The sequence below is a fragment of the Tenrec ecaudatus genome, chromosome 5 (genome assembly GCF_050624435.1).
Source record: "Tenrec ecaudatus isolate mTenEca1 chromosome 5, mTenEca1.hap1, whole genome shotgun sequence".
Lineage (NCBI taxonomy): Eukaryota > Metazoa > Chordata > Mammalia > Afrosoricida > Tenrecidae > Tenrec > Tenrec ecaudatus.
In genome coordinates this window covers 97,830,732-97,856,761 of record NC_134534.1, presented here as the reverse complement: position 1 = coordinate 97,856,761, position 26,030 = coordinate 97,830,732, and the positions used below count along the sequence as shown (strand labels likewise).

General features: G+C 46.7%; 1 protein-coding gene across 6 annotated transcripts in view; it reads left to right on the top strand.

Annotated features, from left to right (window-relative positions):
- The first annotated feature begins 1,795 nt into the window (after positions 1 to 1,795).
- The window catches only part of TLE1 (TLE family member 1, transcriptional corepressor), a 110,699-nt gene continuing 86,464 nt past the window's right edge, over positions 1,796 to 26,030 (top strand). For 5 of the 6 annotated variants that reach the window (XM_075549775.1, XM_075549776.1, XM_075549774.1 and 2 more), the window contains exons 1-4: positions 1,796 to 3,086; positions 3,864 to 3,964; positions 5,377 to 5,440; positions 5,556 to 5,600. In XM_075549775.1, coding sequence (XP_075405890.1) covers positions 3,063 to 3,086; positions 3,864 to 3,964; positions 5,377 to 5,440; positions 5,556 to 5,600 — 234 coding nt within the window. In that variant the 5' untranslated portion in view covers positions 1,796 to 3,062. The remainder of the gene's footprint in view (positions 3,087 to 3,863; positions 3,965 to 5,376; positions 5,441 to 5,555; positions 5,601 to 26,030) is intronic. The other variant, XM_075549772.1, reaches the window with a different exon arrangement.

Sequence of the window (26,030 nt, the reverse complement as noted above, 5' to 3'; positions counted from 1 at the left end):
ACTTTCAGTTTTCATTTATAATTAATATTTAGAACGGATGCAATTTTAGACAAATCAATATCATATCATACATATTTCAAAACAATTGCCCCAGAGAAGTGTATTCTCTGAGATGATTCTTTGGTTATTTGAAGGGGGATGGGGGGAAGAAATATCTCTGCTCAAGTAAATCTTTAAGCAAAATGTGTTTCAGTTTAGATAAGTGTCTTCTCTTAAACTGTCTTAAAAGTAAAATGATGGGAGCCAATCTTGTTAGATAAGTTGAATGTTTGTCAAAGATGGGTGGTTCTCATGAAAGGAGTCACTACTATTTAGCTAAAACAGCATTAGTCACTCATGGATCAAGTGGAAATAACTTCACTTAATTGTTCGTTTAAAGTATAAATAGTGTAAAAGTTTTTTTCTGCAGAGGTATATTAAGAGAATTAAACAAAAACTAGATTCTTACTTAATTACATAACACATCGTTTATTTAAAAATCTCCCAATTCCTGTTGACTCCAGTTCTACCTCCTAAGAATTTTAGCCGCGTCATCGAGCTCTTCCCGAGTAGCTCCGCACACAGCTCAGCCCGGATACCATTCAAACTAGGGGGGTGGGGGTGGGTAGCTGGGACAGGTTTTTCAGGTCTCACTGCTGGTTTATTCCATTGTCTCCCTTTGTTCCTAGGAATTGGAAACAGACCGTGGTCACGTTGCAGCCAGCCTCCTAAAACTCAGGTATTCCCCCTGCCCCAGCCCCAGCAAAGTCTAGGCGTCTGCTGCCAAGACCTGGGATTTCAAGTCCTGTGCAGAACATGATGGCCTATGAGCCTGGCACTCGCTTGCCTTACCCTGGCGGCACCTTGCGGATCTTTCCCGCCAAACGAAGGCGGGCCGACTGTGTGTGTTTGTGTGTGCGCGAAGTGTTTTAAAATCCTCCAATAAAAACCAAATCCTGCAAGCTTGGATGCAGGGAGGGGTGGGCGTAATTTGCAGCTGGTGGACGACACTCCCCACCCACCCCCCGCAATCGTACAGTTCACTCTTCCAAGCACATCCGTGAAAAGGAGCAAAAACAAACCTCATTCACATCTGAACGTGACCTTACTTTCACAAGCGTGGATTCAAGCAAGGGGCTAGCACCGAAAGACATTCTTTGAACTTGAAATATTAAAGAATTCTTCTCTCTCCCCCACACAAGAAGAAACTATCTGGTTACTCTCTGAGTTGCTTCCACCATGATCTGAGGGTTTTTCCCTAAAGGGAAAAGTGAACAAGTGGCAAGATTTTCGCAAACTCCAGCCCACGGCTTTCGTGGCTGTACGCTCGCTGGTACCTCGAGCTCGCGCGCACTGGCGCGCTCCCTGGTCGGGCCCACGTTACTTTGATTGACGTCCCGGCCCCGGCGCTCTCCTTCCCACCGACCTTCCCATCCTCGGTGCCAATCTCGGCGTCTCTCCTCTTCCCATTGGCTGGCCCCGGCATCCCGCGGCTCCGGCAGGAACACTTCCTCACCAAGCCCGAGAGGACGCAGCCGGAGGAGGTTGGGGTGGGAGGGGGCGCGAGGAGCCGGGGGAGTCGGCAGCTAGTAGGGAGGAGAGGAGGGGACAAGGAGACGAGCGGTCCAGTGCTGCGCTGCTATAGGTTGTGGAGAGAGGCAACGTCAGAGGCCCACGTTGGACGAGCCGCGCGTGATTGGCTGGCGCCTGCCAGACCGCTGCCCCTTCCTCGCTTCGGCCCTCCACCCCCCCCCGCCCACCCCAGCTCCGGATTCTTCCCCCCGCCCGCGCGGGGCTGGGCGGGGCCGGCGCTGGTTAGCTCCGGAGTGTGAAACCGCGTGTTAATGTAACCGGCGCGAGAGGCGCGGGCGGCGGCGGCAGCTGCAGGAGCAGCACCGGCGGAGACCCCGCGCCCCGCAGGCGGCCGACTGCGCTGCCCCCAGCCCCGCACGGCCGGGCGGGACCCGCGCCACAGCCCGGACCTCGCCGGCCCAAAGCGACGCAACCCGCCGCCCGCCGCCCGACTACGGACTCGCCGCGGAGTTTGCCCGCCGGGGAAGGAGGCCGCGCGGTGGAGCGCACTCCTCTTCTTCCTCTGTCTTGTGGATTGTCGCCCTGGTCGTCGCGAGCGAACTTTCCGGAGAGGCCAACGGAGGGGAGGAAAGAACGAGATCGGACGGAGGGGGTTGGAGGGACGGTCCGCTGCGACCGTGTGGAGCGGTTGTGAGCAGGGCTCGGCGCCCGGGGCTCGAGGAGCGGCGGACCATTGCGGGGCTGCCCTCCGAGGAGTAGCCCCGGCCGGCCGGGAGCGTTGGTGCGACCGCGGAGACCAGTTCTCTTCGTACGGGCCTGCCAGGCCGGTACCCAGTGCGCCCCCCGCACTTTGCCTGCTTCAGCGTCATCCGCTCGCCCAGGGCTGGGGCTGCGGAGCGCCGGGCGCGGAGCCTCCACCGCGGCCCCGGCTTCGTTGCCCCGGGCCTCTCGGCGGCTCACGAGCGCGCGTTCGAAGGCGCAGCCGGCAGTTGCTGGGTTGGTTCGTGTGGGGTTAGCTGGGGGCGCCACCTGCACCTCAGCAGCCTGTGCTGCCCCGGGGAAAATCCTGGGAGGAGGCGGATCAAGAGAAAAGCACAGCCAAGCCACCCGCCTGGATTTGTTTGCCCCGGACGGGCGCCGCGCGCTCGGTTCGTCGAGGGAAAGGGCGGCCACCATCGGCGATCTGCCACCTCGCTGCCCCAGCCGCCGAGGGCCTGAGTTGGAGCGCAGCCTCCGTGCCCACTCCGGCGCCGCCAGCGGCGCCACGCAGGTTCTTGGAGCGGCCGGGCCCATGGAGCCCGGGATGTGGCCCTGAGCGCTCTGGGGAGCCCGCCCCGGCGGGAGCAGGAGCGCGCGCGGAGCGGCCCGTGCGCCCCGCCGAGAGCGCGCGCCAGCTTGCGAGGCCAGCACCCCCCACCCCCACCCCCTTTGCGTTTCCCGCTCTGCCCGGCTTCCCGGCTTAATTTTTCTCGGCGGAATTAAACTTGGAAATTGAGCGGAGGAGAATTCAGTTGCCGGGGAGCAGAGCCTCGGCCGCCGCCGCCAGAGCGATGTTCCCGCAGAGCCGGCACCCGGTGAGCGGAGGCCCGGCGGGTGGGTGGGTGGGTGGATGTTGGGGCAGTCGACGTTGCCGTGCCATCGGGAGGGGCTACTTGCTGCTACCTGGAAGACCTCCTGCTCCCTCCGGCGTTAAGCTTGGGAGGTCCGGGGCCCACTCCTCACAGTGGGGAGCGGGCTGAAACTCAGCGCCGCCATTCCCCCTTCCCGCCCCTCTCCCACTTGTCTAGACAGGGTTGTAGGGGCTGGGCGCCCAGGGAAACTGGGGTTTCTCTTCCGCCGCCACGTCCTCCCCAGTCTAGGAGGCAGGTGGGGGCACCCCCCCCTTTGTTTCTGGCCTCCTTTATTTACATGTCAATGCGGCCCCATTCCAGCAAGCCTGGAAGTGGCCCCAGCGACTCTGGGAACTGGAAATGTGAGGGGTTTGTTTGTTTTTCTTCTCTGATCCCTAACTACCGGGTTCTAGGAGGGGGACTAGAAACCTGGCCCATCACACTCAGTCCTCACCTGCCATCGGGGTAACCCGGACCGCCCCCTGCTTTGGCGGTGTAACTTGGGCACATTTAGTGTCCCACCCCCGAGCTTGAAGAGGCTTTGAGACTCCCTAGAAACTGAATTCTGGGAGAGTGCGTCTCCTTTCTCCTCCCTAAAGTGAAACGCAAAGACCTGCTCGGGCTTCATTTACGGACAGTTAAAAAGTTAATATTTATCTGTATTTTTGTACCTCATCCGCTCCTCCTTACTCTAACTTACTGCTTTATCTGCCCATATCCCTCTCCCTTGCTCGCCCCCAGACGCCGCACCAGGCTGCAGGCCAGCCCTTCAAGTTCACGATCCCAGAGTCTCTGGACCGGATCAAGGAGGAATTCCAGTTCTTGCAGGCGCAGTATCACAGGTGCGTGTCCAGCGGCTCAGCGTGAGTGGTCGTACTGGAGCCAGTGTCCCGGCGCCCCTTGCTCAGCCCGGTGACAGCTGCTGTACTTAGTGCTTGCGTCCAGGTGGTGGCGTGTGGAGTCGCAGTTAAGACCTGTCATTCACGTTTCCCCCTTTCCTGGCTCTTCCCTGGCTGCCTTCATTGCCTGTCTCCTCCTCCTTCCATTGTTTCCTTTTTGCCCGTTTGCTTCGGTTTCAGGGAGCTCTTTATCGTGTATTTAGGAGTTGCATGAGAACCGTCAATATTTGCACTTCTTTTATTTATTTTGCAACAGGCTGAGCTGAAACATTGGTTCAATCGATGCTCGAGCTCTGGAGTGCGGGTTCATGGACACAGCTTGCCTTGCTAGGGAATTGGACTGTCTGAGGCAAAGTCCATGCAGAAAGCTCTCTGCTTTTAGCTGTGCCCATTATTGGTGATGATGGGGGGACGGGGGGGGGGGGGTGGAGAGTAGTGTGTAGGAGAAAGCTTACCTCCTCTGTAGGTTTGTGCAGGACGGGAGATTGGAGTCATACTTTTATGTCTGTCTCCACCCTAGTTTTTTCATCTAATGACACCTGCCTTCAAAGGATTCAGGAGTGAAAACTATTTGTCAAGTATCTGGCTCATAGTGGACTTTGCACGAATGTCAGTTCCTAGCCGTGCATTTATAAAGTCGTAGCTGATTGGAGTTAAGAAGTAACTGTAATTTTCCTTTTTTTGCAGTATATGGGAAAAACACAGATCAAGTTACGTAGCTTGGGTATTAATTTTCTTTTTTCCCCTCTTCAGGAGGTTTCTGATTGTTGACCTTTTGTCTGCGTGTAGGTAATGTGTCTAGAGCCTGATGCATGCCAGCACAGACTGTGTTTACCAAGCTGGGAGAACGTCAGCCCACTTTATTCCAGTAGCAGGTTAACAGATTTTGTCAGGCGTGTAAACACCAAGGGCTTTAAAAGGGAACAACAGTTGTAGAAAAACTCGACAGGTACAGTTTAGTTGGTTCAAGTGGTACAGCCTGTTAATGAGACTAACGATTGTGGAAAGGCCAGGTTTGGGTGGGCTGCAGAGAAGCAGGGTGACAGCGGAGTGAACAATTGGCCTTGAGAAGGAATCCATCTTCTGGGGTAGGCCAGAGGTTTTGGTGGGGTTTTTTCCCACCTGGTCATCTGTGACCAAGTATGCGCCAGGAAGAGAAAGAATGGTAGTTGAGTGGATATCCTGCCCTGGGTCGCTTTTCTTTTCCCCTATTGAATGTGCCGACAAAGCTTTTGGGTGTTTACCCAGGTAGTTTATGGCTTTTCCAAATTGATCTGTTTTTACGTGAAGTGCAAGGCAGATGTTAAAACGAGTGACATAATGTTTACATTAAGTTGCTTGCTTTGTTTTCCTAGCCTTAAATTGGAATGTGAGAAACTGGCGAGTGAAAAGACAGAAATGCAGAGGCACTATGTGATGGTAGGTATCAAAGTTTGGGCTTTTTTCTTTCTTGTTAAATGTTAGCAAATATATGTTCTTAGCATTGCAAACACACGAGTTAATGAAATACTAAATCCATTTTTTCTCTTTACAGTATTATGAAATGTCATATGGATTAAACATTGAAATGCATAAACAGGTAAGCTTTAGTTAAATCTCAAGCCAAAATGAGAAGTCAGTTCATTATGATTTTACAATACTGCCTTTGTCTTCAGTAATAGGGGCTTGAGAGCCATTTTTCTGCCTTGGTTTCTCTTTCTGTGAACTGGTGTGGAATTCTGTAGCAAGGACTATTTGTGGACCATTGTGGGTTGTTTAAATGACTAGTGAGAGGTGCTTCGGAAATGTGAATTTGTATGTTTCTAGGCAGATTGGAATCATGACAATTTACTTTTCCATCGGATAGACTAAATCTCTTGAAAGATCTAGATGTCTTACTAAGTCACTGAAGCTCAGAATAGCTGTTTTTGTGTTGGTTTGGAAAACAAATGTTAACATGTGATTGAGGGAGAGGAGGTGTGGGTATTCTGAGAGTTTAAGTGCCCGAAACAAGGTATGCGACTCACTCGGCAGTTTCTTGGTGCTGGGACTGCATAAAGAACACCCAGGTGCAGAGACTTATTAATAAACATCTTTTTGAAAGATGTCTCTGTTGATGCAGGCTTGGAGATGAAAAAAGCATCTTTTTTATGGCCACAGCATATGCCGGGAGCTGCTTCAGTTCTAGAAGTTTTAAAAGCATGAGAAGATTAGTGACTGGAAAGCTCTAGCGATGACTATGAGTTTGCAAGTTCCCATAAAATTCACACTTATGGCTACTATAATGGTGTATAAAAAGAGTATTGAGCTGGAACAAGGCACTAAGGACCTCATAAGAGAAGAAAAGCTAAATGATTGCTCAGCCCAAAGGCCCCTCGATTGAGTAGTCATTGTCTGCCAAAGAAAGCATTGATGGCAGGGTGTGAGGATTCTGGAGATATGCTGACATTCACTTTTTCATCAAGGCGCTGGTACAATAAGTCTTTTAGAAATCGATTGCCTCTTAAAAAATTATCATCAGATGAAGTTGCACAGTTGGACACATTTCAAAGTGTAACAATACAATTCTTACTTGATGTATATGTGCTATTTCATCTGAAACCCTTGTTTCATTAAATTAAAGAGTATGGCTGACCGGCTGGGGCACAGTGAAGAAATTGATTAGTTCAGCCTTCAGATCTTCCTTCTATTCAAAGACTTTCATTAAGCAAGTATGTTGCAGAGTTGAATCCTGCTTTTGCAGCTCTGTACTCATGGACATTGTATCTGTTCTCGGATATGTAGTGCTGAGTTCAAGGCCTTTTATTAGTACTATAATTGAGCCTTTTAAGCAGCTGGTTTTATTCTGATTTGCAGTTGTTGCCTAGTTCGTCTTAGGGTTCACCTTTGTTTTGGGGTGCTTAAATGACTCGTGCTCTATTGAGGAAATTGTAACTTGTTGGTAGTTGCTGGACTAGGAGATCTATGGCTAAGCATTGGTTATTTAAATGAATTATGCAAAGAAACTTGGCCTAAGTGTTCCTACCTGTTACTCTTTAGAAACAAAATAAAAGGTACTTTTTTAGTAACAGATGAAAGGAATTAGAGGAAACTGGTCTTAAGCTCCTAAACTCAGTCGGAATTACTAAAGCTCCCCAACTATTTTACAAGCGAACTCATCTCTGTCATGTGGTAGGCTAGTGCTGGATTTATTGGGGGCTGTAAGGACCTGTGTAACTCTGGTGTTGTTACGTGCTGGAGTAACTTTAGTTTTCTTTGTCAAGAGTAGGAAGAAGGGGTAACCGAGCACCATAGCTCCATGGCATGGAAATGGTTTCCTAACATGTTCCTCTATTGCACTGGACAGTTGTGGGCCTGCGGTCCCCGCCCCCCTGCCCCAGCCTGAGTGCATTAATGCCGTGTGCTGTTTAATTGGCTTAGTAATGTGACAGATGTGAAAAGCTGAGAGACAGACAACATACTCTTTACAGCAGGGTCTTAAGCCCCCTGAAATTTGGTGACAACCTTAACTGGAGTGGTGTGCAAAGCAGTGATTTAATTCAGTTTAAAGTGGCCTTACATTCGAAAAACATCCTTCTGAATGTCACACATTAATAATAAGTTCTGAGAAGGCATTTGGTGCAGCTAGTAATCATAATTCTTATTAAAACTGGTGACGTCTGGCCCCCAGGGTGTAGCCAGGCTCAAATTGATGCTTTTTGCCGCCTGATCACCAGCCTGGCCTAAGTGCTCATTATATTGTAGAGAGGGCCTTCGGAGCTCTCATTAGATTTGACAGGAATTCTCTCCAGGGGGAAACTGGGCATTAGCGAGACTCCTGACAGGCTGGAATTATTCCTGCTTTATGGCTTATAACCAAATGCTAGCAAGACATCATCAGGGGACACAAAAAATTGTCATTTCTGACAACATCTTTGTTACTGAAAATAATACAGTGATGGGGAAACTTTGAGCAGAGAGCTTTAATGTTGTTAAGATTTGTCTCCTGGGGAACGGTCACCCGCCCTCCCACCTTTCCGTGGGTCCGCCTAGGGAGTGAGTTTCACAGATTTCAGTGTCAAGTCTCACCACCAAGTTTTCCGGCTGGAAGTTTTAAAGTGGAAGTGCATCCAGATCAAGAATGGTATCATTGTGGTTTCCTTCCTTGGGGTGGTGCCCACAGCCCATGTTTATGTTGTGTCAACACTTCCTGATAAGCCCTCCCTTACTTTCTCTTCCCTCAGTCAGCGCTGGCAGGTTACAGAAAAGTTGGATTTTTAAATCTTTTTATTGTGATGGTAAGGCACTTTTGTTTTCCTTAGAGCCTTTTTCTGAGGCCAGGGCAGTAGGGGCTTAGCGGTAGCATTCTTGCCTTTGGTGCCACAGACCTTGGTTCGGTCCCTGCCCAGTGCACCTCATGCGTGCCCCTGCCTGTCTGACAGTGGAGGCTTATGTGTTGCTCTAATGCTGACCAGGTGTCAGCAGGCCTTCCAGACTAATCGTGTGAGCTTGGAAGGAAGACCTAGCCATTTGTTTCAGAACATCAGCCAGTGCAAGCCCTGTGGATCACAACGGCCCAGTGGGCATCTGAGCATGGGGATGGCAGGACCTGGGGTTGCCGTGAGCCTCGCTGACAACAAAATGTCTGTCTTACGTAGCTATCAGTACTCACCTCTAAATTCCCTGTCTCTGTACCAGGGGAAGGTAGACACAGTTCAAATTCCTGGGGAAGCTGCCTGACTTGCTTTCCGGGCAGCGGTCTAGGGGGCAGCATGGTCTTCAACGGTTTTTTCTGTCACCAGGCTTGGATTCACCTGACCTGAGCTTTCCGGGAACAAGCTGCGCTGTCAATGTGGGGATACAGAGGCCTTCTTTATCCCGCTTGTGTAGCTCAGCGTGCTGCGGAGTCACGCTCTGAGCTATCGGGAATGGCTTTAACTTGCACAGCACTTTAGCCGTTTCCAAAAGTGACTGATCTCCTCTGACTTCCAAGCCATCCCGTGAGGAGACAGGATTGAGTTTTGCGCTGCTTATAACTGGGCACGTGTCCAGAGTCTGGCCCTTGATTAAGGTCAAGCTTTTCTAGAACCTCCCAAACCCAGAGTTTCTTCCTTGAACCCACCCTGGGAAGTGAGCCCCTTCGGCCTCGGCGTAGTGACCTCCACTCGCCCCAGCAGCATCTCTCTTCTCTTGTACTGCCTGTGCCATCCAGCCTCATGAGGTATAAGAGTTAATCAGGGTTGGACACGGTTTTAAAACTGAAGCACAGCACATGGACTGGCCGGTAGAAGGTTGTGACTGGTTGAGAGATACTGCCCTCAGAATAAATTAAGTCTAAGAACAAAAGATGTGCTTAGCAGCTCCTGTTAGTGATGAGAATGGCTTTTCCAGTAAGTAGTGTTTTTCTTTTTCAAGTTTAAGTAGAACTGTTCAAGTGTTGTTTTACCTCCAGAGGCACAATGGTCTTATTATTTGTCTGCAAGGCTTATCTGCATATTTTTTAACCATGTGTGTTGTCTGCAGTTTCTCTATTTTGAGCTTCCCATCCAAGTCAAACTCTCGGACTGGGAATTGGCTTGCTGGAGTGTAGGCACTTAGGTTAAGCGGTCACCAGGTATTAATAACCTTGTTCTACAAAGAGGTAGCTGTCATCAAGACTGTAGTGGCCTCTGACTTTATTTTCCTCAGCCAGGCCAGTCCCTTGCAAGCTTTGCAGAGATAAAGCTCCCTGTGTATTTAGAGCCTCCATTCTGAGGTGCCAGATTAGCCTTTGTTTTCTAGCCCAGCACAGACTCCTCCCTGCGGAATCCTCACTGACCCCTTCCTGGGCTAGGGGCTGGTTTCCTCCCAGGCCTGGACTAGGGCTCACAAGGGTAGCAGTTGTCTCAGCCAGGAAATAGAGGTGGACACCAAAAAAACTCCAGATAAATGGGATTTTAAGGTAATACATTACATTAAAAATAAAAGCTTAGAAACCCACAATAGAAAAAAAAAAAGAAACCCACAATAAACAATCATCATTATAGAGCATAGGGGTTAGATGGAGTGAGGCTAGAGTTTGAATGTCCACTTGTGAGCTCTGGACCAGGTTGCTTTTGTGGAAAATCATTTACTGAGCTCACTTAATTAGGGACTTTAGTGACTAAGGAGCCCCTAAGGGCCACAGATGCTTCACTATTCCACTACTAGCCAGAAAGTTGGCAGTTCAAACTCTCCCAGTGGTGGCTTAGAAAACAATTCTGGTGATCTGCTTCTTAAAGGCCCCACCCAGCCTTGAGGCCCTGTGGAGCTCAGCAGCTCCATTTTGTAGACATGGTGTTGGCATGCAGCGGAAATTACTCCAGGGTAAATATATCAACGGAGAGTAGGGATTGTAGGCAAGTCACAAGCCTGTCACCAGGGCCTCAATTTTCCTACCTGTCAAATGAGGGGTTAGACCGGGCAGTTGGTAAAGTATTTGGTTCATCTGAAGTGGCAGGAGTCAGCGCCTCTTGCTACCCATTTTCAGAACTGGATGCTTTATGTATGTGTAATTCAAAGAATGTCTTAGCCAGATACCAGCCACAGAAATTGCTATCATCATAGGATTTAAGATGGTCTCCCAGATAGTGTCTAATACGAAATTGAGAGAGAAAAATCCTTTCTGTTAGTGAATCTATTAAGAGAAAAAAATCCCCATCTGAGTGGTAACTTAAAGGTGTATTTAGTTACTGTCTCATGGGACTATTTTAAGTTTTGTAGATCCGGATCTTTGTAGTTCTATTGTTGAACCTTCACAGAGTCCAGAAGTGAATTGAAATAGGAGGAAACTAAGAAAAATTGGCTTTCTTTGGAGTTTTAATGGATTTATTAATCTAGCTCCCCTCTGCCACTATCATGCACTGCTTGCTGCTTCAAATTTTTTTAAACTTGGAATTCTTAAAACCAGGAATTCTTAATGCAAGGTAATCAGTACAGAGGTTTTTAATTAAAATTCCGGAGAGCTATTTTTGTTGGTTGGCTTGTTCGACAAGATGAGTTGTTTATATCTTTAAAATAGTTCTCACCAATGGAGCTAGTTGGTGAGTTGTTCAGTAATAAATCTGCCGTAGCATTAATCTATGAATGCCGTTTGCTGTTTTCAGTAGAACTCTTCTGTATTGGAGGAGTTCTGGTTTGGTTACTGGTTGGGCCGCTAACTGCAAAGTCAGCAGATCGAAATTACCAGCAGCTCCAGAGGGAAGGACGGAGGGAGACAGTGTTCTGCTCTTGAAGAGAGTTGCAGACTCAAACCCACGGGGTGGTTCTACCCTGTCCTTCAGGGTGGCTGTGATTGGCACTGACTCCAGGGCAGTGGGTTTGGTTTGGGTTTTGTGTATTGGAGTCCCTGCATCATTTACACCACTGCTTTAGAAGACGTTTGTTAAAGAGTATATGGCAACACATCTTGATTTATGTCAAAATAAATTTGGAGTGGTGGTTGATGTGTCAAACTACCTCGAGCTGCCTCTGCATGGTGGCCTAGCTCCCTAAATTCAGTGACTGAAGACCCATAGACTGTAAGTCGACCTTGATCATACTTGAGGCCACCATGCATCAGACAGTACATGTACACCCACATACATACATATGTGTGTCTGCGCATATAGTGTAGTGTGTTTGTATGTGTGTGGTCATGTCTTGAGCTGAGGAAACCAATCTGGATTGAAATTTTAACAAATTAAGAGAGTTATGTGTTGCCATTTACTCTTAGAGAAATGCCTTCTGAAATGATTTACAGAACGAAAGTGTGTTCGAATTGCCCGGTTCAGAGTATGTGAATACTCTGGAAAACCAAGGGATGTTGACTAATAATGTTTATCAAATAACCTGTGACAGAGCACAATTACTTACCTGATTATTTTACATTTAAATGATTAACTACGACATTTAATTCTGCTGAAGCAATCTAAAATCATAGCCTTGAATATGATTGCTTCCCCTGTCCCCTGACAAGCTCATATAGTTGGTGTGAAAAACAATGTAAAAATTTTTCCTGTAGTATTACTTGCTACTTAGTCATTTTTCAAACCAAGAAATAAGTAAGCAGAAAAAGATGAGTAGAAGGACCACCTTTGGTGTGAGAAAAAAATTGGGCAGAAAAACCAACTTCTGCAAACGTTATCAGTTGAGTTAATATCAAATAGAGAAAGACGGCTATTGAGCTTAGTAGCGGTCCATCAGGGCATACACTGGAATGCATAGCATTTTATGTACAACGTACTGCACGTCACAAATCCGATTCCACTCTATTAATGGATGAGGCTGTCTGCTCCCATGAAGATTTATAGCCTCGGAAACCCTTTTCAGCATTGCTGTGAGCCAGGATCAACTCCATGGCGCAGTGCGTTTGGTTTTGGGTATCATGATATTCATGGTTCGGTTGATGAAGTGGAATTAATTATTTTTGAGCACGCAGGCACATTTGAAACTTGCATGTTTTAATAGTGCTTTTTGTTGCATTGAATCTGCCTGCCACTCATTAAGTCCCTGTTTACTTTTCTGTTTTATCGGGGCACCTCCCATTCCCTGCAATTCCTTTAACCTAGACAGTGGTTTGTTTCTGCTTTCCTGATACACAATATCTAAGCTTTTGGCCAAGCCTCACATGGGCTTCCTCAGTATGCTTCAAGGCCCAGTTCACCTAGAACTCTGCTGCTAACATCAAATCAAAGCTTTCCTTTCTTGCCCGGTCCAACAGGAAGCTCTCACACCACTTATTGCTCTGTTTTCTGAAATGATGGTGTTTTTATTACACCAGCTATCTTCCAGCAGGCTGCTAGAGGCTGGAGCTTGAGATCTTCCCATGTCTACCCTCCCAGTGTTTTATACTAAGTAGGCACTCAGCACATAGCGTGCCTAATATGCTCCTTATGTAGAGTGGCGGAGGCCCTGAGTAGCGCAGCTATTGCACTTGGCTCTTAAACACAAGGTCAGAGGTTGAGTTCCTCACAGAGGCATGTTGAAAGAAAATGTGACGATCGACTGGCAAAAAACCAGCCACTGAAATTTGATGGCACAAAGTTAGATGCTTACAATACAGGGTTTCCATTAGATGCAGTCATGTGGGTGGCACATTTTTTTTTGTTTGTTTTAAATAATTTCTCGTAAGTGGTAGTTTTAACTGTTTGAGATCTGGAATCCATGTTAAACTGACATGGAAGTCACTTGGCAACAAGACACAGGTCACATTTTGCACACCAGTTATCCAAATAACTTTAATCCTTTTGCCTGTTTGGCAACACCTGTTAGCAAGTCCATGAAACCCAGATTAAGAACTTGAGTCACAGATACCTGGATATATACTTATGTGAAGATTAAAAATGAAATCTAATATTTTTACAGTATTTAAAATTTATTTGATCATTGTAACTTACTGCTCTTCTGTTGTATTTCTTTGGGAAAGGTGACTATGGTAAGAATTTCCACTGAGGTTTCTTTTCAATTTATTTATAAATTAAGTTATTTTAATAGGAAACTTAGAGGAATGGCACAGAAGGCAGATAATATTAAACACATGTACTTGTAGTCAGGACTACTCTGCCATGGAGTAAATAGATGAACAGTGCTCTATGCCCAAAATGCTTAAAGCATAATTTAGTTGCCATCAGTAAGAAATGTGCTTTTTTCAGAAGGGATGAGAAATCCAGGATGTGGTATGGCACTGATGAGCCACATAACTATCCAATAGTTCTTTAATATTTCCTCCCCTTACTATTATGACTTATATTTGTTTCACCCCATTAAGCATGTTAGATTTGAGTATGTTCATCTGTATATTTAAGATTGTTTGGTACATGAAAGTCAAGCTAGATAACCCTTCAGAAACAGTACCAGGAGAAATGATTCCCCGAGGGTACAGGAAGAGGGCGGGTGGGTGAATGGGGATATGATAGCATTAATGACTATATAACCCTACTTAATGGGATCAGGAAATAGAAATTTATGTGATGGGGGAAACAAACTGATAGGAAACAAAAGACTAGCTGTTGGGGAGGGCGGGATATGGTGAGGAAGGGAGGGGACAAAAGAGAGCTGATAATATGAAGGAGTTCAAGAAGAAAGAAAACAGAAAAAAAAAGAAAGAAAATGTTTAGAACTGATTGTGTTAGCAATTGTATATACTGCTTGATGCAATTGAACTGTAGAATGTTATGTTATCTGTAAGTGCCCCGAATAAAATGATTTTTTAAAAATGTACTTTTTTTTAACCCAAATGCTGCCATTGCCCAGAAAAATTGAACAGGTTTATATCTAATTGCTGTAAAGTTGAACTGCTAAAACTTTTGTTCACTGAAATATTTTGACTTTAATGTTTTTTGTGTAGCACGTACATTCAAATTTCACACAAATGTCAATGAAAAAACTGGCAATACCTGGATTTTTGCCCTCTGTGTGTCTTTTCGAGGTGTCCTGATGGTGTAGTGGTGACGGATTGGGCTGCAGACCACAGGTCAGAGGTTGGAAACCACCAGCTGTTCTCTGAGAAGGATGGAGATTTCTATTCCTAGAGGCCCACAGGGGCAGTTCTGTTCTCTCATAAAGGGTAGCTGTGGGTCCGAATCAATTTGATGGCAGTGAGTTTGTATGTGTGTTTACTCACAAGCATATACGTAGTTCCATTCGACCTCTTGGGGAAAATTATAACATTCAGATCTACCAAGACAGAAAAAACGACGCGGTCCTCGTCCCCCTCTCGCCCTCCCCCCGGACCCTGATCAGGCCTTGAAGCGCGCGCCCGCGTCCACCGGCCTGGTCTCTGGGAGTGACTGCCCGGTGGCTGCCGCCTAGGCCGGGAGGGCTGCTGCGTGCACGAAACGCGTCTCGCGTCTTTAGAGCTGGGGGAACCCCACTTGGGCTCCTGTGAGGGCGGTGTCCATGCCCGGTCCTTACAGACAGGTGGGGGTCAGTGCCCCCCCAAATGACAAGGTTAAAAAGAGGGAAAGATTTCCAGCATAATGGAGTCCTGAGCATCTTCTCCACGGATGCAGTATGCTGGCTGAGATCTCTGGCTTGCTTGTTCCATGTTTACACGGTGGCGTCTTCACAGAGCGGGACCAGCCAGGCCGCACATACCCTCCTGACCTATGGATGGCTCTGCTCTCGGAGGACAGATCTGTTATTGTACAGTCCTGAGTGATTTTCCTGCACCAGACTGGCCAGAAGGGAAGTTTGCGATGAGAAACGTTCAGTCAGTGGCTTTGTGAGAAATCTCTAAATTTCATCGTGCCAGGCTTGCGGTGCTGCGGTGTTTTTTTTTCATCCGTAGAGGGTGCGTTCTTATGAGCAGCTTTTGTGGCCAGTGGTTCCTGGGTGCTTTACCACCAATTGCTTTGTAGGAACCCTGGTGTATGGAAATAGAGACCTCCTTGCTTCCTGGTACCCCCGCCCCCAAACTTTGTCTTGAGCTCCCAAAGCTGAAGGCTGGACAGCGGTTAACAGCAGGAGCTCCACTGAGGTTTTTTAATAGAACGGTTAATTATAGTAATAGATGTAGGATTTTTATTCCCATGAAGAATTAAAGCCTTGGAGAATCACAGGGGCAGTTCTGCCCTATCCTGGGGGGTCACATCAACTCCATGGCAGTGAATGATTGAGTGAGTGATAAGGGTTTCTTAGGGCCACCCCCCACCTTCCCCCCACCAAAATCCTTAACTAGTAGTATGTTGCTGAGACAGGTTTCCGTGTGAATTGAGTGTGTGTATTCATAACTGTTCTTAAAATGCTGTTATCTCCTGATGCACATCAAAGCTGCCGAGTAGAGTTTTCAATAAGGAATTGTACTTAGTCACCGGGTTTCATTTCTTTTTCTTTCTTATTACTGTTTCCCCCCCCCCCCCCCCTCTCTCTCTCCTGTCTGTCTGTTTCTCTTTCTCTCTGCCTATATGTGTTTCTCCATCAGGATGTATCTGGGTGTTCCACACACCCCAAATACACACTGATTATTTATTTAGAATCTTTTATTACTGAGAATCTTCACCTAGTCCTGTACCCCTCGCCAACATTTTACAAAAAACTTAAAATGTACAGGAAAGAAGAAATAAGAATTCAACATCCATGTACTTGAGAGTCTAGAGCGTGTAATATTAAGATTATGTGTATCTTACCACATAATTTTATACAGAGCTTTTGTCTTTTCCCAGCATCCCTTAGTCAGACTCTGAAGAACTGGAGAGGGTTTGTTAGAGGGTCAGGCATATCCTTAGCTACCACTTCCCATTTTAGATGGATTTCCCTCTGTTTTAAAGATTCCATCTTAATGTTTAGGATATTTCTTGCTAGACTTGCTCTCGGTGCTGTTCACAAGGTTGCATTGTATTAAGTGAGCCACCCTAATAAGACCTTACGGTGTTTTCTGTTTTAACAGGTATTTGTATTGCCACACCAAAGCTGGACTCCTTTCCCCTTACCAAGCACTCTGAATCTTTCTCTTGAAAGCCAAACTTGAAGTAAAAATACCTGTAAGATATGAGTGGAGTCTTTCAAACTTAACTGCCATTTAATCTATCTGACCCATAGCACCCCTATAGAACAGTGGAATTGCCCTCTGGCTTTTTGAAGCTATACATGTTTTATGGGAGCATAAAAGCCTCCTCTTCCAGGGAGCAGCTGCTGGGGTTGAAGTGCCAGCCTGTGGTTAGTCCAACTCAATACCCACTATGCCACCAGATTGCCTTTAGTGTAGTCTCTGGGTCTTACAAAAGATTAAGCACTAGACTACTAATCAAAAGGTTTGTGTCTCGAAGCCACACACAGGCTTTTTGAAAGAGTCTGCTTTCAATAGATCACAGCCTGGAAAACAGCACAGTACGATTTTTACTCTTGGCACCATTGGGAATCCACTTGGCAGCAACTGGTTTTGGGATTTTTCAAGATGCAAGCAGAAGTGGCTTTAATATGGAAAGCTTGTGAACTGGGCAATGATTGTGCAAAGGGACTTGTGATTTTGAAATTTCTTACGTGTAAACTTGTGGTGGAGAATTGAAGGTGGCCTCTGAGGCAGTGTTCAGTGCGTGAAGTACCAGAAGACATTTTAAAGCTCTTTGAAGGAGCGGTGGCCTCCAGGCCTGGCTCCTCAGGAGTGAAGCTTTTGTTCCTTGGGAGCGCTTGATGCCTTCATGCCTTGAACAAGCAAGCAGCCGGTCAGAGCCACTTACAAGGAAGGTGACCAGTCAGTGTATTGACATGAACAGACACAATAGAAAACTGCATTAGGAGGTGAGCCATTGGGATTTGCAGTAAATATATTACGGAACACAAGCGACTTGCCGATACTGCTTGTTTAGCAGTTTGCAAGGGCAATGGCAGTATGGATTTTCGAATTAGAAGGGAAGGGCTGTTCTTTCTCTGTGCGGGAACATTTAGTTGATGGCTGGGGGAAAAATTGACTTGGAGAACAAAATGCCGCTGCCTTTATTTGTGCCACTCGAAAGGCTTCCATGGGTGAGGGAGTTAAGAAAAAGGTTGCTTTGGGATTTAGGAAAGGGGGGTCTTTGTCAGGAAGGGTGAGAATGAAGTATGGTCCACTCACTGTGTTGATGGGAGGATGCGACCCTCCCGCATCCAGGTAGCCTGCCTGGAACTGGTGCCTCCTCAGCCCCAGAAGAGATGTCCCAAGAGTTCTTTGGGCTACAGAAGTCAGCTTCTTGGGTCTGTTAATTTATTGAGTTAAAACAAATAGCAGAATACTTGCTTTTCAGTTATTTTTATATTGTATTACTTGTATTTTTTATATTGTAAATTACTTTCATCATCATCACAGCTTCCAAACTTTTTCATTACCTTTGTTAGAAACTTAGGAGCCCACGTGGCATGCATAATGGTTACTTGTTGGGCTGTGATCTGCATGGTCAGCAGTTCAAAACCTCCAGCAGCTCCTCGGGAGAAAAATGCACTTTGGAAACCCACAGGGTTAACATCACATCCATGAGGTATAAAACTCAGTACACACTCTGCTGCACGCCCCGTCATAAATAAGCTTTCTGTATGTATTTGCCTAGTCTAGCTATTTCAAATAAGTGGGCTGAGGTACAAGATTTGTTCTTTAGTAAGTGCGACTTACTTCATTCAATATAATGTTTTCAGGGCTCATTAGCATGGGTCAGAATTTAATAGCTCTGTAAGTTGGGCTTGTTATGGTAGAGGAAGTGTGTGTGGGACATTAGGCTGAGCCTCCAAAGTCCCCATCAATTGTGCTCCCACTGTGCCCTCTGCTTTATTCAGTAGGAGTGCTCTGGAAACCCTCCAGCATCCCTTGGTGCCCACAGTAATTATTCTCACAAAGAAGAAGAGCCTCGGGGAGGTAGGCTTCAGGGATGACAGTAGTAACCTACCCCTAGCATCGTTACGAAGATTAAGTGTTCATGTACTGATGAGCAGCTACAGCAGTGGTGGCACGGACTGCTGGGAGCGGTAACTAGATCCCCTGGCGTTTTGCTTTCGAAGCGTCCTGCAGCGAGAGCTTCCAGGCCTTGCTCCATTGCACGCTCCAAGCCTCACTTTCTTCTCCACATCATCATCATGTACTGTTTGTTTTTCCCTTGTGACAACAAAGCCTGTTTATGCCTCTCATAAGCATTGATATAGAGGCCCAAAAGGAAAGCTCTTAAAAACAAAAGTAAGACCCCTGTTGGCAGCCTCTCTGATCTAAGGAATTGAAAGGCATTTAAATGCCTTATTTGGGCCAAAGGACAAGATTTGCCCTTGGGAGACGAACAGCCTTTTATGTGATAACAAGCTATTGGAAGAATAAAGTTGTGGAAGGGTTTTGATTTTGTTTTCGTTTAAGGGAATGGATAAACAACGATGTAGATTTTGGGTTCATTTTATTGAAGTAGGATGAAGAGTGGGAGGTGCTTTCTGATTTCTCTTTCTACAATGTAGCATGGAAAGTCCAGCTCATGTGTTGAGGTTAAAGTCTGTCATAGGAGAGTGGGGTGGGGCGCATTGTAAGTTGGGGTTCGTTAGAGAAAGTGAAGCGCCTTGATGAAATGTGTATCTGTAACCCATGATCATCGAAACTGGCCGTGCCCAAGTTTGAGTAGAGCCATGGTGCTGTGTCTGAGGAGCCCCTGCAGGCTTGCTTGTAGGACAGGCTTTGGACTGTTAGCCTTAACGGGGAACCCCCGCTCCCTGTGAGAGGAAAGGTGAGGGACTCTGCTCCCTTAAAGATTTACAGCTTGGGAAACCCTACTGCCAGTCCGAATCTCCTTGGTGGTAGTGGGGCTGTGTGGTGGTGTAATTGTGTTATATTTCGCTGCCCTTCCTTGGGGTTCATAGTCATGGGGTTGAGATTTTTGTTGGCTGTTTGATTGGCAGCTACTGTTTATGTTGCTACTTGGAGAAGCAGCGGGGGAAAAAAAAAAAACAAACTCTCAAGGGAGAAAAGCGGGACCATTAGAATTGGGCATGCTGGAAGTTTAGGCTGCAGTAGACTCCTGCTGTGAAACGAGATGAAAAAAGGCACAGCCAGTCTGGGAGTCCCGGACTGACAAATTGTGCCTGTCCCTGCTCTCAGGCTTGCTTACAAGCTCCCCAGCCTGCTGACGTGGGCGTGTGAAGCTTCACATGCTCCCCTCTTTCTGTTTAGCTTGAGCGGAGGCCTTGACATCCTGCGGTAGTGGGGGAAGCTCAAGATTCCTGACATCCCCCTGAGCCTGCCAGTTGGCCTGGGTTCCGAAGCTTTTTCCATTTGTCAGTGGAATGGCGCTTTGTCATTGCCCAGCCAGTGAGTTCCCACAAAGCCAATCTCCTCACATAGCTACTGAGAAGATTGGAATTGGACCACTGAAATGTGTCCAACTTCTGTACTTTTGAACTGATCGATGGCCAAATTCATACCACTCACTCAAGAGGGGAACTGCTTTGAATCTTATAAGAATTCTACATTCGGTAATTGAACTCCCTGGATGCCTTGAGATTTCTGAATTAAATAAAGTAGAAAAAGGTGTCACATTTTGACTACATAAAATTCTCTTCAGGGTACAGAGATTTTTGGCCTTGCCTTTACATCTGTTTTTATTTTTTCGTACTTATAAGTGCTTTTATTTACCTTGGTCAAGTTGTGCTGACATTACCTGTATTTGGTCTTGCTTTTCCTATCACCAAAAGTAATATGTGTTGACTACCTAGAGAGGGATTTCCCTTCCTAATCTGTACAGATGCTTATTTATTGCCTAGTGTGCTCCCTCTTAGGCAAATGGGACAGGAGGGAATCCTGAATGAAATGGGTTGTCACAGTAGCTGAAGCAGTGGACTCCAACCTCCTAAGGATCATGTGGCTGTGCAGCTTTTGTGTGTGTGTGTGTGTGTGCGCGCACACGCGCATGAAAGAACTTTATATAAAAATAATTGTGTATTAAGAAAACAACCCCCCCCCAAAAAAAAAAAAAGAAAACATCTCAGGCCAGTCCAGTTCAAGTCCATATGTCTGGTATTAGCCCATATGTCCATACCCATCTCTAAGTTCTCCTTCAGACTCATGGAACACATGCAACGATGCCGAATGCAGGAAGATCACAGGCCAGTGGGTGGAAAGTCTTGTGGATCCAGTGGTGGTGTAAGCATCTCCACACTGGTGTGGGTCTCCACATAAGGTTGCCAGGAGTCAGCCCAAGTGACAGCTACCAAAATCCACCACCCACTGAAAGTCAAGAGCTCCGGATAAATCATTGTCATCACACCGATAGCTTGTGCTGTTTCGGTCATCGCAAAAGAAGTCTTGATTTCAGATTAAACCCAACTCGCAGCTTGCTATCCAGACACTTCTGACTGGGAGCAACTCATAGTTTTGCCCAGAGTAGAGAACTGCTCCGTAATGGCTACAGCAGCAGTAAATCTTTAGGAGCCAACTGCTTCATCTTTTTTTGGAGGAGCTGCTGGTGAGCTTGAACTGCCAGCCTTACAGTGAGCATCCCGACTTTTAACTCGCTGCGCCACCAGGACTCCTCATTAGGTTGTAGATTTAGTCTTGTCCGCTGTACTAAAACCGTGGTAATAGTTCACGGTTTTTACAAAATGAGTACCAGTTGCTGCCTCTCACATTAAACAACCTAAAAGGGGGAAGGGGTCTTGGAGTAGACTTTGCGCTCTACGAATATTGGTATTGACAGCATTTATAAATTGGAGCATAGTTTGAAGACCAGATTCTCCTGTTTGTCACATACTGGTTAATATGGCTGTAAAGAGGAGATGAATGTGGCTACTTTTCCAAGTCTATTACTCAGGAGGACTGTAAATTTGATTGGCTGTTACAATTCTAGCAGAATCATTCGATTTGAGAGCAATAGAAAGATAAGATATCCAATTACCCAAATGATTTGCAGGGTTAGCCAACGTTGTCATGGAGACACGAGTTGGAACAAATTAAATTTTAAGCAATAAAATAATCTTAAAGCCCGTCTGGGAACAAGAAAATTTGGCAGTGGCACTTACCTGAATTGAATCTTAGCTTGACACGATGTTGTTTGACATTGATATACTGTGGGGGCCTAAACTTATGTATGGCACAGTCTTACCTTTAAAAAAATAGCTCGGCCTAACCAGTGGAGTGTGGAATGTTATCAAAGAGAAGAAGGATATTAACATTTATTCCATGGCTTAAAGGATGATTAGGCTCTGGATTCACAAGAATATTCTGTATTTTAAGGATTAAAATGTCTTATGATTAAGCAGCTTTAATTGAACACACACACAAAGGACTTATTTAGCAGCAACATGCAGTTTTCAGAACTTTTGTTTTTGTTTTTTGGTGTGTGTATGTGCAATATTTAATAGGAATCGTGTGGGGGTCAGGTGTCAGTGCACATACATTTGCATGGACAAGTAAGTAGATGTTTGGCCCATGCACCTCACTGCAGATGTTTCTGTGCCCGTTACCGTTGCTACTTTGCAGGACTGCCCGCAGACTGGGAAATTGTCCCAAACTTTCAGCGATGACCTAAAACCTGAATGAGCACCAGCCTGGGGCTCAGAAGGTTATTTCCCCTCATTAACGTATTGTTTAACTGATGCCTGGCTTGTGCCCAGGGTTTGAGAACGGCTGAGTGGCCCAGAAGGAGGGAGGGCTTTTCATCCACACATCTATTAGACAGATGGAGATGAAAATTGGTCTGAGGTCAAGCCATTTTCAGAGTTCTCCCAGCCTTCGATTTTCCTCTCCTCCTCCCCACAGATCATCTCAAATGATGCTATAACGACCAAAAGTGCAACATTGACCTTCATTCCCTGGTGGGTTACTGTGTTTCACAGTCCAAATGGCAGGAAGTCTATTCTGTTCTTCCAGACGGAGCCCAGCATTACTGAGCCAGCCCAGCCCTGTGGGAACCACTCTCGCTCAGACCAGGGTAACAGAATCTGTGGGTTAAGTTTGGTTTCTGGTGCTCTGGGAAATGAGAATCGACATATCCTGGAACCCACATAATTAATGGAAGGATATCTCGGTATGCTTTCTGAAAACACACAGGACATAAATTGATTTGTCAACTGTTCGGTAAAATAGCTTGTGAGCTATAGGAACGGAAACTTGTGGCGCTGATGGGAAATTTAGTAAGATGGCCCTGGTTTATAGCTTGTTCTCACCTAACCCTTGACTTCCCTTCCCTTTGTATTTCATGCTTCTCCAGTATTTTTTGAGATAATGCAGTAACTGCATGACTTTAAATGGACATGATGAGTCGATAAAGGGGTTCGGTCTTTGGGTTGCCTGTTTTTTTTTTTTTTGACATACTTTTAATTATCTTTAATTTTGTTCACTCCATCTAACCCAGGTTGCTTCCGAGCACATTGTTCTGAGAGCAGGTGATTATTTTCTGGAGGACTTAGGGTTTTTATCCCTTGCTTAGACTTCTCTGTGCTTTGTATTGTGGTGCCGGGATCAAGGTGTTTCGTAGGAGCAGTTTAATTTGTACTTACGATGCTATCCGTGTTTGCTTCCACCGCCAAGTCAGTAGTCTAGGTGTGTCCACACTGTGAGGTCCATGAGCTGGGGTCCTCCTTGCTTCCCATCCTTTTTTCCCCCAAAGGTTGTGCTTTGACAATTTGAACCAGTATCTCATCTGATTTTTCTCAGAAATCTCAGAAACCATTGCATGACTTGAAATGCTTTTGAGAAAATAATTTTTTTTCTGCCTCGCAAGATTCTTGACTTAGTCACTCGTCCACAAAGGGCTTCTGCTATTGCCTTGGCTCCTGGCCTCTGATGGCACGGACATTGCAAGGTGACAACAGTGGCTCAGCAGTCCTCTGCTTCTGGTGGGGCCTCTGGGCTTCATTTGAAAGAGAGTTTCCTCCCGGCAGACCATGCTTCTGGCCACTTTTTGAAGATTTGCAGGACCCTTGGCACATAATGTTGATTGAAAAGAGGATTCCAGGTTCCAGCAGGGAAATGCCAGGGACTTTTGCCTTCCCCAAAGGATCACCTCTCCAGCAGGTCTGCCTGCTGGGAGGAGAGCAGACAGTGCAAGATTCCCAGACCTGAGTAGATTTCTGAGCTGAGATTGCACCTCTGGTGATGGCTTTGGCAGAAGCCCCCCCTGGGACCTTCCCAGCACACACATCTACCTCCCCTGGGGCTATTCTGTCGGCAGGCCATCTCACCATGGCCTAATAGTGGCAAGCTCTGTGTAGGGTCATTCTGTTACAGCATGTTTTCAATTCTGGAATTTCACTGTTAGGAAACTGATTACACTGGTCACCTTGAACATGAAAATCATCTACGTCATTTAGGGATTTTCCCGTGAAAGGGAAACTTTCACACAATTGCCAAACCACGAGATGCAAAAGCAATAGGACTTGCTAATGCTAGGGGTATGCTTTAGTCGTGGTTTATAGCTTAGGACCACAAGGACCAGACAGCATCTAGTCCTGTCGTGGATGGGGCTGTGAGGAGAGGGAGCAAACATTTACTACATTGAACAGCGTAGTTGTAGATACTCGTCATTTGCCGTAGAGTGATATAAGACATTCTCAATGATTGCTGGAAGTCCGTACCACCAAAGCCAAGTTCAAGCCACTGCCGCTGAGTTGATTTTGACTCATAACAACCCTGTAGAGGGTTTTTGAAGACTGTAGACCTGATGGGCTTTCCCCCACAGAGCGTTTAGTGGGTTTGCACTGCCCAGCAGCCTAGAGGTTTCCTGATGGCACCACCAGGGCTAGAGCTAAGTGTCACTCAAAACTCACCACTATTGAGTCAGCTCTGACTTATAGTGACCCTTTAGGAGCGAGAGAATGGTCCCTGTGGGTTTCTTAGGATTTGCATCTCTACAGGAGTCCAAAAGCCTCCTTAGTCTCCCTTGGAGTGGCTTGTAGTTTTGAACTGTTAACAGTACCACTCGTAACCTCTGTGCCACCAGGACTCCCAAAGCTCAGACACAGAGGTCTAGATGCTGGCTGTAATTTTTCGGTGTTTTCCATTTTACTCTGTGGAAAATGGTATTCCATGTTCTGACAAGAAAAAAAAAAAACAAAGAAAATTTTTCTCGTCCTGGTTTTCAAGGTACCCTTACTTGTGGTAGATCCCAGTTCCTAAAGTTGTCCTTTTAGCCTGCACACAAGGATGTTGGCCTGCTCTTCCTCCTCCTCCTAATCTTGCTATTGTGTGATGTTATCTCCGGTGTCCTGAGCTACCAAATGACCAAGCCAGTGGGAGAGGGTGAGAGGTGCAGGCCTGTTTGGGGCCTGTTCCTGGGTGAGGCTTGCCCCCTTCCGTTCCGGGAACAATGTGATGGTCCTTGTGATTTCCGCCCCACAGAGTCTGTGTGGCGCCACAGAGAGTGTGTTTCCATTTAAGCAAGGCCACCAAACGCTGTCTTTTTTTCATCCCGTGCGCTCCATAACAAGGGTTGCTGAATAATGAAAATGTGCTATTTAGGAACCGAAACAGCTGCGATCCTTTGTCAAGGATGCATCTTTACCAAAATGACAAATTAGAACCCAAATGCTCTGCTTGGCAACAGTTAGGTCAAAACATTTAAGTCATTAATTAGAAGGAACTGAAGGGGGGGGGGCTTACACAAATGCACAGCATTGCAGACGCAGCTTCATCTTGGAAAATGCAACGGAAGTCTTCAAAAACAACAAAACGGGCAGCCCTCAAGTGGAGCCCGCCCGCCTGCCCGCCCTCCCGCCCAGCTTGTCATCTTGCAAAGACATCAAAAGCCCACCATTGCTGGAAGGAGAACCCATGAATAGAGTTGCTTTGTCATTCCTGGATGGGCCCCACACTCAGGCCTGCCATTAAAAATGAATGCGTTCAAGAGGCTCTGCATTAAGGACATAAACAATTAAGAGTACTTGAGTTGCTTGAGTTGCCCGGACGGAGCCATGCCTGGTGGCATCGCAGCTAAGCACCCCGGTTGCCACTAGGCTGGCTGGTCCACCTGCTGTCCTGCTGGAGAAAGATGTGGCCTCACTTTTCCTTAAGGATGTGCAGCCCGGGAACCCCGCAAGGCTGGTCCGCCCTGGCCTGGAGGGCTGCCGGTCAGCCGTGGGTTTGAGTGTGCTGAGAGCGCTTTCTGCTCCCAGTCTGCTTCTCCAGGAGCCCGAGAATGAAAGCAATTAGTGTTGCTATCTTTGCCGGGCAGGCAGCTTTCAGCGTGTCTCCCCGCTCCCCTTCCTTTTCTCTCTCTTAACCCCTCCTTATTTTCAGAGAAGCTGCAAGTGTGAAAGATGAGCAATGACAATCTGGGGCGAGTGCCCAATTGGACAGGGCTCAGATTTAGAATGCTGTGGGAGCTGCCAAGTGAGGGGGAGCTGGAACATAAAAGTTATTATCTGCCAGTAATTGGTGACTTGTGTTCTGATTAGTCGAGCCACTAAAGGGTTTCTGTCATCTGGTACTCTGTGTTTTGTTTTAATCATAGGTTTTGAGAGGGGTGAGGATTGCATCGCCCTGGTTGGATCATTTCAGTTAATATCTGTTGAGGTTTTCCACTGCAGGCACATCGTTCCTCCACCCCCATTTGTTTGTCCCTTGGTCTTGTTTTGTTGAAAAAAAAAAAAGGCACTGGAGAAGCTAGTTGTCAGGTTATGG